This window comes from Mustela nivalis (assembly GCF_964662115.1).
Source record: "Mustela nivalis genome assembly, chromosome: 6".
Taxonomy (NCBI): domain Eukaryota; kingdom Metazoa; phylum Chordata; class Mammalia; order Carnivora; family Mustelidae; genus Mustela; species Mustela nivalis.
The window spans coordinates 110,513,274-110,526,976 of record NC_139025.1 but is presented as its reverse complement, the minus strand read 5'-3'; the positions used below and the strand labels follow the sequence as shown (position 1 = coordinate 110,526,976).

The following is a 13,703-nucleotide window of genomic DNA, read 5'->3' as shown; positions in this document are numbered from 1 at the left end:
AAAGTGATGTATAAATTAAGAAGGATGAATAAGGCAGAAGATGAGGGAGAAGAGAATTCTAAGAAAAGAGAGCAGAGAAAAGACTTGGAGCTGAAAGACACTATCCTATATTAGTTCAGAAAAGCTGAAAAACTGAGTAGAAAGAAGCAATCAGGGAAGAGACTGGAGGAATGGCAGAGGCTGGATTTTGAAGAACTCTGGAATGATTATTCATTTATTGACCACTTACTATGAATCAGCCAATATGCTAAGAAATTTGCATATATCCCCTCATATACCTCTCACAAGTGCCCTCTGAAATAAGTACTATTCCTGTCTTTGTATTACAGATAAGGAAACTGAGCCTGAAAGCAATGAAGCAACCTGACCGAGATCATACAGCTGAAAGTGGCACAGCCAGGACTAGAACTTAGAACTCATTTTCTAAATGCCTATTAAGGTTAAGAATGGGTTTCAGAGACCAGTTAGCATGCTGAAATCTAAGTAAGGAATAACAACAATCTGGTTTAAGACCATGACCATGAGGATGAAGATGAATAAACAGATTTGAGATATTTAGGAGAGTAAATCAAGACATGATTGTAGGTGGTGAGGGAGACAGAGAAATCCATGAAAATGCCTGTTTCGGATTTGGGCAACTTGAAACCCTTGAGCAAAAGGAAGAGGACCCAGTTGCAACAGGGTGAAATAGACCACAATGAACAAGTTTAGACATTTTAACTTTGACATATCAGAGCTGGGAGAACATACAAGTGAAACTGTTCAGTAAGCAACTGATCAGGCTGATCTGAAGCACAGAACACAAGGGCAGAAGCTATTGTCCAAGAGGGTACTCAAAGACATGAAAGTCAATGAGCTAGTCTAGAAAATGTACTAAGAGGGCAAAGAGGGGGTTTGGTACAAAACCCAGAGGATCACTCAGTTAATGAAGTCTGAGAAAAGAGTGCCCAGAGAAGTAGGAAGAAAACAAAGAGAAAAAGTTATGACAGAAACTAAATATATTGAATATATCTTGCATACCAATTCAAAATCCTCTCTACACCACTTCTTACTCTAGTCACAGAACTGGTCACAGTATAACCTTGCTTCCTACTCTGGGTCTTTTCTGACACTGCAGGCTGTTGCTTGAAACATTAGCAGTCCCACTCCAGTATCAGTTAATGGGATGGAAATTGGAAATATCAGTAAGAACTCGTGATTTTTAATATGTAAACTAGATAGGAATAGAATTGTATATTGATATGTATGTGTGTATGTACCTTCCAGCAATGTCTGCTAAGATATCCTAAAAGCAACTATATCACAGTAGTTATGAATACATTAGCATGCAGATTTTGATTTCTAAATACCCTTCTAGAATAAAAGCAACAGGTACATGATTAAATCTAAAATATCTACAAAAAAACTATTACAGCTAATAAATAAGCAAAGATCAGGATACAGGATCAGTTGTATTTCTACGCATTGGCAGTAAATAATCTGAAAAGGAAATTAAGGGAAAACCCCTACTTGAAATAGCATCAAAAAGAATAAAATACTTGGGACTCAATTTAACCAAGGAGGTGCAGGGTTTATACACTAAAAACTACAAAACTCTACTGAAAGAAATGAAAAGAAATAAAGAAGACTTAGTAAATGAAGACAGTCCATAGTCATCTTTACCTAATATTAAAAGATAGCAATATGTCCCAAAGCAATCTACATATTCAATCACAATCCTTACCAAAATTAACTTTATCAAGATTTTTTGCAGGGATGGAAGAGTTGATCCCAAAATTCATGTGAATTGCAGAGCACCTGAAATAGCCAAAACAATCTTGGGGGTAAAAAAACAAAAAACAAAAAAAGGACATTGATGGACTCACTTTCTGATTTCAAAAGTTAATACAAGATGCAGTAATCAAAACAGTGTGGTATTGACATAAGAATAAAAATGTATTTGAAAAAAATTGACATGAGAGTCCAGAAATGAACTCATAAATCTGTGGTCAATTGATTTTCAACAAGAATGCCAAGATTATTCAATGAGGCAAGAAAAATCTCTTCATTAAACTGGTTCTTCACATGCAAAAGAATAAAGCTGGACCCTTATTTCACACCATATATAAAAATTAACCGAAAATAGATCAAAGACCTAAACTGCAACAGCTGAAACTGTAAGAACTATAGAAGACAAAGGCACAAATCTTCACTATCTTCGATTTGGCAATGGTTTCTTACATATGATACCAAAGGTATATGAAATGAATAGGTTAATTAGACTTTATTAAAATTTTAGTATTTTATCAAGGGACACAAGAGAGAGGAAACACAACACACAGAATGCGAGAAAATATTTGCAAATTATGTATCGGATAAGAATATAGTATCAAAACATAATAGAGTTCTTACAATAAAAATGACAACTCGATTAAAAAGAGGGCAAAGGACTTGAATAGATTTTTCTCCAAAGAAAATATAAAAATGGTCAATAAGCACACAAAAAAATGTTCTATGTCATCAGTCATTAGGGAAATGCAAATCAAAATCATAATTACTTTTTCACACCTATAAAGCCGGTCATAACTTTTTTCAAAAAGAAAAGAAAAATTACAAGTGTTACATGAGGATATGGAGAAATTGAAACCCTATAGATTGCTGTGGAAATGTAAAACGATGTAGTCACTTTGGAAAGCAGTTTGGCAGTTCTTCAAAATGTTAAACAGAATGACTATATGATCCAGCAAGTCCAGTGTCATCTTGGATTAGTTCCCAGACCAGAAAAAAAATAATTGTCTATTGATCCTAAGGACATCAGTAAGAGTTGGTAAAATTTGGATAAAATCTGAAATTAGATAATATTGTATCAATTTTAATTTCCTGATCTTAATCATTATATTGTAATTATGAAATACAAGGAGTTTTCAGGAATTACACACTGAAATATTTAGTAGTAAAAGGGTATCATATGGGCAACTTACTCTCAGAGGGTTTAGAAAAACAATAATGTGGTGTGTTCAAGTGTAAATACACATACATGGAGAGAGATTAAAGCAAATATAGTAAAATGTTAACACTTGTGGAATTTTATATAAAATGTTTGTACTGTTTTTGCACCTTTTCTCCAAGTGTGCAATTACTTCACAATAGTTTAAAAAAAAAACTTTTGAAAGTCACTTTACCAAGTCCCATTGGATCAAGTCTAGTGGCCCACTTAAAAACCTATCATTTTCTTGGCTTCCCCTCTCACTTTTTTTACTTCCTCCATCTGCTCTCCTGATCTTAAAGAGTTAGAATGGATTTGTGCTGAGATTGGAAAAACAGCCACCCGATTGTTACATAGAAGGCCCTGATGATATTCCTTTCACTGAGGCACTGGTGAGGCCATTGACATCTCTGAAAAGCTCCATGGTGGTTGCCCTTTATAGGCTGAGATTGGCAACTGAAGATACTGCTGCAACAGGTCTCCTTAGCATCAGCGAGAAATAAAAGAATCCCCATTCACTAAAGCTACAGGTATTCCCTGTCCCCAGTACTTGTCCCAGGCCTTGCTAAAGCCTGCAGGTAAGCACCCTCCACACACAGGATGCCTCTGGATGAGTTGGCTCTGGGGGCCAGAGGGGCTACCTCTGGTGGACAAAAAAAGCTTGAGTTCCTGGGCACCAAAGTACTGTAACAACTAGAAAGGTATTTGGGGGCAGGCCACTATATCGAGGGCACTTCACAGACTGCCAACTGAAACACACCCCCAGTCTGTCTATCAACAAGGCCCATTTACTTGCTCTGTAGCTATAACCTGATGGACAGACTTCAGTTTTGTCAGATATGTGCAGACTGCAGAGGCACTGCTGGGAATGGAGCCAAGGAAACCATCTTTGCACCCTCCCTTCGCTTCATTGCAGCTTACTGGTATCTCTCAGAAAGTAGTTGATACTCATCTGAAGTCCCAATTGTTACAACTTTTACCAATAGGACACCTCCAGATCTCCTGGTCTATAGATCAGCAGGGTCTACAATTGTGTGCCCATAGGACTATATATATTTACATAAGTTAAGACCTGCTGCCCAAGGATCTGGCTTCCAATTAGCCTGAACCCAGGTACTGATTGAGATCACAGGTCTCAGCACACCATCCACAGCTGGGATCCATTCAAGAACAAATCAGTCTACTTAGACAATCACAAATGTTCCAAAGACAATTAAGAGCTAGGGCAAGGTTGAAAAATAAGGTTTATCTCCTACGTAAGACCACTGCTTCAAAACTGGGAGACGTACCTGTTTTGCACTATACTTAGAAACAAACATGGAGAGTCAAGGGAAATGAGGAAACAGGAAAATATGTTCAAAAAAAAAAAAAAGCAAGAACAAGACAAGTCAGAAAAAGAAAAAGACCTTAATGAGATGCAAAAAAAAAAAAGAAAGAAAGAAAAAGTAATCTACCTGAGAAGAGTTCAAAGTAATGGGTATAAAGATGCTCCCCAAGGGGCGCCTGGGTGGCTCAGTGGGTTAAAGCCTCTCTGCCTTCTGCTCAGGTCATGATCCCGGTGTCCTGGGATCAAGCCCCGCATCGGGCTCTCTGCTCAGCCTGCTTCCTCCTCTCTCTCTGCCTGCCTCTCTGCCTACTTGTGATCTCTATCAAATAAATAAATAAAATCTTTAAAAAAAAAAAAAAAAAGAAAGAAAGAAAAGATGCTTCCCAAACTCAGGAGAACAATGGATGAATACAGGAAGAACTTCAACAAAGAGACAGAAAATATAAAAAGGGAACTAAACAAAAATCACAGAGCTGAAGAACAAAACTGAACTGAAAAATACACAATACCATTCAACAGCAGGCTAAATGAAGCATAAAAAATGGATCAGTAACCAGTAAGGAAGACAGGGCAGTGGAACTCAGAGCAACAAAAGAAAAAAATTTTTAAAGGAGAAGATAGCTTAAGAGACATAGAACAACATCAAGGAGAATAATATTAGTAGCATAGGGGTCTCAAAAGGGGAATAGAGAAAAAGGGCAGGAAATTTATTTGAAGAAAATAATGGCTAAAAATTTCCCTAACCTGGGGAAGGGGACGGACATCCAGGTACAGAAAGCAAGGAGAGCTCCAAACTAGATATATCCAAGGAGAACCACATCAAGACACATTATAATTAAAACGTCAAAAGTTGGGGCACCTGGGCAGCTCAATGGGTTAAAGCCTCTGCCTTTGGTTCCGGGGTCCTGGGATCGAGCCCCACATTGGGCTCTCCGCTCAGTGGGGAGCCTGCTTCCTCCTCTCCCTCTGCCTGCCTCTCTGCTTACTTGTGATCTCTGTCTATCAAGTAAATAAATAAAATCTTTAAAAAAATGCTTTATAAGCATCTTTTCTGATCATAATGGCATGAAACTAAAAATCAATTACAAGAAGAAAACTGAAAAAAAAATCAAATATGTAGATTAAACATCATGCTATTGAACCATCAATGGGTCAACAAAAAAGTCAAAGAGGAAATCAGAAAATACCTTGAGGCAAATGAAAATGTAAATATAACAATGCAAAATCCATAGGATGCAGCTAAAGATGTTCTAGTAGAGGAGTTCATAGTGATACCTGCCTACCTCAAGAAACAAGGAAAATCTCTAACTTCACATCTAACGGAACTAGAAAAAGAATAAAGCCCAAAATTAGTATTAGTAAGGAAATAAGATCACAGAAATAAATAAAATAGAAACTAAAACTAAAATTTAAAAATCAATTAAACTGGTTCTGTGGAAGGATAAACAAAATTAACATTTGGCATTGTTATATTTACATTTCATTTGCTACTTGAGGGGCATTCTGCCTGACTGCTTAACTTGATCCACTTCATCTATAAACAGTACTACAAACACCATTTCCAGCTAGTTTATAAATAGAGTCTTGTCATCCCTTGATCCTGTTTATGCTGCATTCCCAGAAAAATAAACATCAACTGGGAAACAAAAATTCTTTAGACATTTATTTGTTTTTAAAAATGACAAAATTAAACACTAAAATTGACAGTGTTTGTTTTAAAATCATTATCTATGATTTGCATTTAAAATATACTTGAGAACTTTTTACTAGATTATTTATAGTCAATGCATAATTTCAATAGAACTTTAAACAATTACAGTTTAACTCCATGTAGTATTAACTTTTCTTCTCTTCTGATTGTTGTGCCAATTTCAACTTTTCTTTTAATTCCATCTGATCTCGGTAATACTGCTCAAATATTGGTTGATAAATATACATCCCTCCAGCAATTCCAAGGATGCTAGCAAAAATCAGTTGTGGAAGAGTCAATCTCCCAAACATTTTTCAACAAATCCAATACAGTGCTTTTTTGCCACACGGTGGTTTTGAAAAATTACAGTCAACATCCAGGAAATATCTTCAGATCTGTGTACAAAGAAAATAGAAAGCAAACCAATAACTCATCATGACATCCTTTTAAAAAGATTCTATGAGTGTTCCAGAGTGAATAGTATTTTCATCATATGTAAATATCACTTGATTTAACTAAAATAGGAATATAAATACACAGAGAATATGACAAATGGGTTAGGGGGTGGTGTTAAGAAAAAGCAAAATCCTACTACAGGATTTTCTCAATGGTTTTAAATAAATAATTCTTAAAATGACAAAAGTGGGGGAGAGGTTAGGAAGAGGCAGGCTCTTGTCACCTTTACATACCATCATAAAACTATCAACTAAACGAAACAGCTGCCCCCAAAAGTTGAAAGTAGTTGCCAATCCAATCTGGAAGTAAAAGAAAGAGAACTGTTACTTTTCATTATTAGCCCTTTTTTATTTATTTCATGTTTTTTGGCAATATGCATAATTAAAAACAATTTTTAAAGGACTTTATGAGTTCCCTTTGATGCTTTAGAAGGTACAAGTAGACCTCAAATATATGTAAATAACTTGCCATCCACTTTGGATAAAAATACAAAGAGATCTGACTGATTTTCCTTTTAATAACTGAGGAGTACAGACTCCAGTATTTCTCAGAAAGTTATACTTGTGAACACCATAGTCTCTGGAGAAACCAGAGCTTATGGAAGAGGAAAGCAGAATAACGAATTTATATGTTGGCTTACGTAACAGTCTTTCACCGTCTCCTAGACAGGCCCCCGAGGTTACAAAAACCATTCGTGGCAGAACCGGTACTAGAAACTAGGTTGTCCTTAACATCGCTAAAATGTAATTTGAATATGGGAAAGAAATGCCTGTTAGCTCTTGGACTCTACGATTAACTAGATAAATGACAACTCAACAAGCATGCTACGGTTCATCGCCTGCGGAAGGACGGAAGGAGGGAGGGGGTTTTTTGCAAGTAGGCTCCTTGGAAGATAAACCACATACAATGGGAACAAATGCCCTTCTGCCACTAGTTTGCTAAGTGAACCGGACCGAGTCACTTAAGTTTCCGAACCTCATTTTCTACATCCGTACAAAAGCTTAAATCAGCCCTACTCCGCCTACCTCGCCCAACAGCTAATGTGAGATCACCCAAACAGTGACATGTTACACAAACACGTTTGCAATTATCATTACTACGATCACTGCCACTTAAACACCTCCGACCGTTGGGCTGTCGCTTCGCGTCGCTGACCCCGCCTCCCGTCGGCCCTAGCCTAGGAGAGTTCTGGCTCCTACCAGCAGTTTCCGGAAAACAGGGAGCAGAGACCACGAAGCCAAAGGCGGACAGCAATCTCTCGAGAAGCAGCTAAAGAAGAAGCGCAGACCCGCTCGCGACAAAGCGTACGGGTGCCAAACAAACCTGCAGCACTCGGCGGCAGACGCAAACTTCGGGGGTGCCCTGCGAGAAAGCGGCCTCTTCCCAGCTACCTCCGCGCCTGCGAGCGACGGCTGCTGCAGAGGCCAAACTTCGTGAGCGGAAGAGCAACGCGCGTTTCTCCAACTCTCGTCTCCTTCCTCCGTAGGGACTAAGGTGCTAAGGGATCCTCAGCCGACCCCGAAGGAGGTGCAGGATGAGGCAAGAGGGGGACGATAGCCGACTCTTTTTCCGCGGCTTCCAGAACCGCTCCCAGGAGAAGATGAAGCTGCGAAAGAGAAAGTCCACTTTGTACCTCAGCCCCCGGAAGAGCACCTTGCGGCACGGAGGTGAGGGGGTGGGGGCGGGGGCGGGGGCGGGGCGCGGACGCCGACCTCCCTAGGCGGTGGCGGGAAGCCGCGGACCCTGAGCTAGGGCTCCATCTGCTGGGCGGGGTTGCCAAGGAACCGTAGTGCGCTCGCGACCGGATTCTCGGTTCGGGCCCCTCGCAGGGCCCTTTATCCGGCATTGGTTAGTGCAGCCGCCGCCGTGCGGAGCGAGGAGCCGTGACGGAGCCATCCGCATTTTAGAAAGGCACCGGGGCTGGGAGTTAACCTGCGATCTCGCAGCTACGGAGGGACTGGTTCCTGGGGTTGGACCGGGGCTGACTGCCACCCCATTTATTTTTCCCACCCTCGCCTTCCCTCTGGTCCGGTGTGATGATGTTGACAGGAGCAAAATCACCCCAGCGAGGGGACTTTTGATCTGTCAGACGCGGGTATGTGCTCTAAGGAGGGACTTCTCATTCATTCAGGAATTATGTATTGTGCGCCTTGCGTGTGCGGAGCACTGTGGAAGCGGCCGGCAAAGAAAGCCGAGTTTCCCCCTGCACACCCGCGACCGAGAAAGGAGAGAGTCGTTTTGCTAAATGGAGGAGGATTGTGACGGGTGGGGGGCGTGGGGTGGAAGGAGAGTTAGCTGGGCCCGAGTTCTGTCGCTCTTTCCCCCTCATCCTTCCTTTGTTAGAAGTTGGATCCCTGAGGGTCAAGGTGAGTAACGACGGCGAATTGTCATACTTGTCACAGACATGTGGTAGAACTGTTAGGTGATTCGAGATCACTTGTTCGGGGGCCCGCTCTGAGTTGTGCACCAGTCCGCAGAGTAAAAGGGTTTTGCTTTCAGTAGTTATAGTTCAGTCGGGGTGTTTCTTTAGGTGCTTCTGAAAGATGAAAGTTGAGATGGGGCGTGTGTGGTGTGTTGAATGTGCCAATCATCTGAAAAATATTTAAATATGTTCCCAGAGAATAAGGAAGGAGAGTGGCAGGAACCTAGAACTATATAGCAAAAGACTCAAAAGGCTCACAGGGCAAACACAATTACTCAGGAGGCCAGACAGGCGGGTCTGGATAAATTAAAGCACCTTCTCTTAAAGAACCAACTAGGTATTGCCAGTTGAGCTTTGTCAGATCTTGGTTGTGAAATGCTGCAAATCTTTTATATTGAAAAAGATTTTAATACAAAGTCGGATTTTTAAATTCACATTTTAAAAAATACTCTGTATGCAGCTGGCAGGCTGTCCAGTTGTGGCAAAGAACAGGGCTTTGGAGGCAGCAGACCTCGTTTTGAATCCCGTTTAGTCATTTATAACCTTTTTGACTTTGGACAAGGCAGATTAACTTCTTAGTCTCAGTTTCCTCATATGTGAATGGGGCCAGTACCTACCCTTTAGCATGATTTGGAGGATCAAATGAGATAGGGCATGTGAAGGAATGAACTCAGCACCTTTGCATAGAGTAAGCATCAGTAAGGACTATTTAAAAACATGCAGAGGACCAGCAGTTTGATACGCCACTGTTTGACATACATAGGAAGAGTTGATCCTAAGTAATTTGTTAGCTTTCTTTCATAGGCTACCCATATAGTTAGTTCAGTGTTATCTTACTATTCTCCTTATACAGTTAATTGCAAGAAAGATTGGTTAAATGAAAGGTGGTAATTTCCCAGTGGATGAGGCTTGGTCCCTTGTTTAACTGTCTGCCCAGGTCTGCTTTGAGAGTAGTGCCTACGGGCCAGAATTCTCTATTGTACCTTCAGAGTCTGAGCAAGGCGCCAACCAGAGCAGCAGATTCTAGTTCTCTCAGTGGAACTTCCTGACTTTTGTGCCACGATTACCTGTTTTGTTTTGTTTTTCAGATCTCCTTGGTGAAAACATTTATCTGGTCTTGTTTACCATAGCATTACGAATATGTAACTGTTTTTTAGTCCAGACAAGTTTTGTTCCAGATGAATATTGGCAGTCTCTTGAAGTTGCACATCACATGGTTTTCAAATATCCTTTGCAAAGTTTCTTTTCCGGACTAGAAATGTATATTCATTTTAGAAATTGTACCAGCTTCTCTTATAAATTTTCTATCAATTTTACTAAGTAATTTTACTTATCAAAGTATACCATTATTTTATACTGATATTTCTTCTTTCTTCGATGGTAATATATTTGACTCAACCTTTAACCAGCAGGTATTCCCATAGAGCTCAGTACTGTGGAGGATATAGATGAAGTAAAACACACATTCCATTCTTAAAGAAGTTATGAGTTTAATTGGCCAACTGCATTTTTTATTAAAATAACCAGTATAAAATGCTATGATTTTAAGCTGCTTTATCCAAAAAAATGGAAATTTTTCATGCCCAGAAATTTAAATAGATTATGTTTCAGTGCTATAACATTAGTCCTTAATATTACTAATTATGGTTATTTGACCTGGGAATGGACAGAAAGATTGAGGGGTTACACTTATCCCTTAATCTTTGCAAGCATTTACAAGGTCCTGCATCTTTTGAGGAAAGATAATGTTCAACTGCTGGTAAGTTTAAATAAAAGTAAATTAAAAAGTAATTAAAAGTTGATTTATTCCATCCTTTTTAAAAGGCTAATGTATATTAACTAAATGACTTTATTGGTATCACAAGGTTTGTTTTTAAAAAGGTATTGTTACTGACCATATCTGGGCAGCCTACAGTTCTGAAGACATACTGCGATGTGTAACCCTTCATTATGTGCTAAAACACAAAACTGAGCGTGAAAGTGTCCTAGTTAAAGGAATCCTGTGAATCCTATTAAGATATTCAGACTTTCAGAATGACTACATTATATATTAATTATTTGGACTTTAGACGTATTCATCCTTCACGAAATAAGATATAAGAAATAAGAAATACAACACTTCTCTCACTCATGAGAGGAGTGTTGTATTTTGTTTTAACTTGTGAGCAGAAGATCCTGTTATATGAGTTTATAAAGAATACATATAAACCTACTCAGCATTTAGTGTTGAAAATAAATCTTAGAGAAAATTAATTTGATAAGAATTTGATGATATGCACAACCATTGTGCTATGTATATAGTAATTAGGCAGCAATAGTAAGTAAGGTTGTAATTCCTAGATCATGTACTTCTGGGGTCAGTTGCCAAGGAGGATACAAAAGAACTAATGGGGCCAAAAATTTCCCTAAACTCACTCTGAAGATCTTTTAAGCTGTCCTCAGATTAGACTCAGAAGTTTGGGCCTTCCCCATTTTCTGTTAGGGAAGTAACCCAGAATTCCAAAGGCAGTCCTAATCCTGAGGGTTTCTTAGAACCTGGAAAGACACATGGAAGTATCATGGGGAAGGAGAATTTAGAGCAGCAGCAGCATTTCTTCCATGGACAGATGTTGGACTTAGGGGCTGTAAACTCCCTTGTCCTGAAAGGGTTTCCAGATTATTTGGGGTAACCATAAAGCCTGGAACCACAGGCAAATATATGTAATGCTATCAAGGATATCTTATATCTCAAGAAGTCATCAAGGATATCTTATATCCTAAGAAGAAGATTATATTGTGAATGAAAGAGTCTTCAAGATAGAAAACTTCCTATTCCTCCAGGACCTATCCACTTCCCTCAACCTCTAGCTGACCCACCTGTGATTTAAAGTAAGCCTCCTCTAGTCCCCATCCCCACCCCACTGTCCCTCCCCACAAAAATCTGTCCTATCTGGAGCTTGACCAGATGGAGAAAACTTAAGATGCTATCAGTTAGTCATTCATACTGTCATATTATCTTTTTTTCAAAGATTTTATTTATTTATTTATTTATTTGACAGAGATCACAAGTAGGCAGAGAGGCAGGCAGAGAGAGAAGCAGGGTCCCCACTGAGCAGAGAGCCTGATGTAGGGCTCGATCCCAGGACCCCGGGATCATGACCTGAGCCGAAGGCAGAGACTTCAACCCATCTGAGCCACACAGGCGCCCCATCATATTGATTATCTTAAACATAGACCACATGATTTTGAAACTAGAAGGGGCCAGAGAAGTGAAATAAATAGACCAAGGTCACAGGATGTTAAAAGCAGAGCCAAAACTAGATCCTGGGGTGCCTGGGTGGCTCAGTGGGTTAAGCATTTGTCTTCAGCTTATCATGATTCCAGGAGCCTGGAATCAAACCCCACGTCAGTCTCCTTGTAGGGAGCCTGTTTCTCCCTCTCCCTCTGCCCCTCCCCTCCACTAGTGCACTCTATCTCTCAAATAAATAAATAAAATATTTTTTAAAACTTTTTTTTTTTAAGATTTTATTTATTTGACAGAGATCACAAGTCGGCAGAGAGGCAGACAGAGAGAGGGGGGGGGGAAGCAGATTCCCTGCTGAGCAGAGAGCCTGATGGGGGCTTGATGCCCGGACCCTGAGATCATGACATGTGCCCAAGGCAGAGGCTTAACCCACTGAGCCACCCAGGCGCCCCTAAAACCTTTTTTTTAAAAATAAAGAATAAAACTAGATCTTAGGTCTGCTTATTTATAGCCTAGATAGCTTGTCCCCAAACTGCATGAAGTGTGTTTACAGAACTAGTAATGGCTTAGAATTGCACTGTCTAATATGGTAGCCACTAGCCCCATGGGTCTATTGAATATTTGAAATGTGGCTAGTCCACATTGAGAAGTGCCATTAGTGCAAAATTCATACTGGATGTCAAAAACCTAGTACAAAATAAAAATGTAAAATGTTTCTGTAATATCTTATTTTGATGAAATGATGATATTTTAGATATATTGGGTTAAACAAAATAACAAATTAATTTTACCTGTTTGGGATTGTTTTTAGTTTTTAATTTGGCTACTATAAAATTTTAAATTACATGCATGGATCATGTTATATCTCAACTGGACAGTACTGGCTTAGAACAAATGAGAAGAAAGGGATATAGAAGACAGACCTGAATAGGGGACCAAAGTGGGGGCTTTCAATAGTCAGAAGAAATATAAGGGCATTTGGCATCTGGAGATTAATGGAAGAATCAGGAGCTTAAAGAACAGGAGAATGGTGAGCTGCCAGCACAGTACCATACTCTAGATTTACCCCTTGCATGTTCCTTCTCTTTGCCCCACCCCTCTACTTTTCATTTCCAGAAGTCATGTATAAGTGCTACTTAATTCTTCTCAGGTCTTTACTGTAAACCTAGAAAATTACAGTATCTTAAAGGTCTGGAGAGAGTTCGAATAACTGGGAATTTACATCTCTACTTACTTTTGTGTTGAACTAAAATCTACCTTCTTTTATTTTTATTATTTTTAATATTGTATTTATTTATCTGAGACAGAGAAAGAAAGAGCAAGTACAAACAGGCGTAGAGGGAGAAGCAGGCTCCCACTTAGTCAGGAACCCAAAATGTGGCTCTCTCCTAGGACCCTGGGATCATGACCTGAGCCAAAGGCAGTTGCTTATATGACTGAGTCATCCAGGGGCCCCAAATGTACCTTTTTTTAAATTCAAGTTTTCTACAAGCAACCCTTCAGAAAGTTTTATTTATCCAGGATAAATATCTCTATTTCTAAATATCATAATCAGATAATATCCTTTAGACATCTTATAATTTATTAAAATCTATCTTAAAATGTAGGTCTCCAAATTGA

The 13,703-nt window shown here is 39.4% G+C and overlaps 3 protein-coding genes across 4 annotated transcripts in view; 1 reads left to right on the top strand and 2 right to left on the bottom strand.

Moving 5' to 3' along the window:
• Positions 1 to 5,929: 5,929 nt before the first annotated feature.
• Positions 5,930 to 6,293, bottom strand: PIGBOS1 (PIGB opposite strand 1; the record flags this gene model as incomplete). The annotated part of the gene is made up of 1 exon (XM_082733850.1): positions 5,930 to 6,293. One exon carries the CDS (start codon positions 6,291 to 6,293, stop codon positions 6,129 to 6,131), a length of 165 nt encoding a protein of 54 aa, XP_082589976.1. The 3' UTR covers positions 5,930 to 6,128.
• Positions 5,930 to 13,703, bottom strand: part of CCPG1 (cell cycle progression 1) — an 81,903-nt gene continuing 74,129 nt past the window's right edge. For both annotated transcript variants that reach the window (XM_082733833.1, XM_082733834.1), the window contains 3 exons: positions 7,762 to 9,029; positions 6,672 to 6,737; positions 5,930 to 6,377 (listed from right to left, as the gene is read on the bottom strand). The gene's annotated coding sequence lies outside the window, so the exon portion shown is untranslated. The remainder of the gene's footprint in view (positions 6,378 to 6,671; positions 6,738 to 7,761; positions 9,030 to 13,703) is intronic.
• PIGB (phosphatidylinositol glycan anchor biosynthesis class B) overlaps positions 7,973 to 13,703 on the top strand; it is a gene marked incomplete at its 5' end in the record, with an annotated part of 41,016 nt that continues 35,285 nt past the window's right edge. Inside the window, 3 exons of the mRNA XM_082733852.1 lie at positions 7,973 to 8,105; positions 9,949 to 10,098; positions 10,486 to 10,619. Of these exons, the coding sequence (XP_082589978.1) occupies positions 7,973 to 8,105; positions 9,949 to 10,098; positions 10,486 to 10,619 (417 nt within the window). The remainder of the gene's footprint in view (positions 8,106 to 9,948; positions 10,099 to 10,485; positions 10,620 to 13,703) is intronic.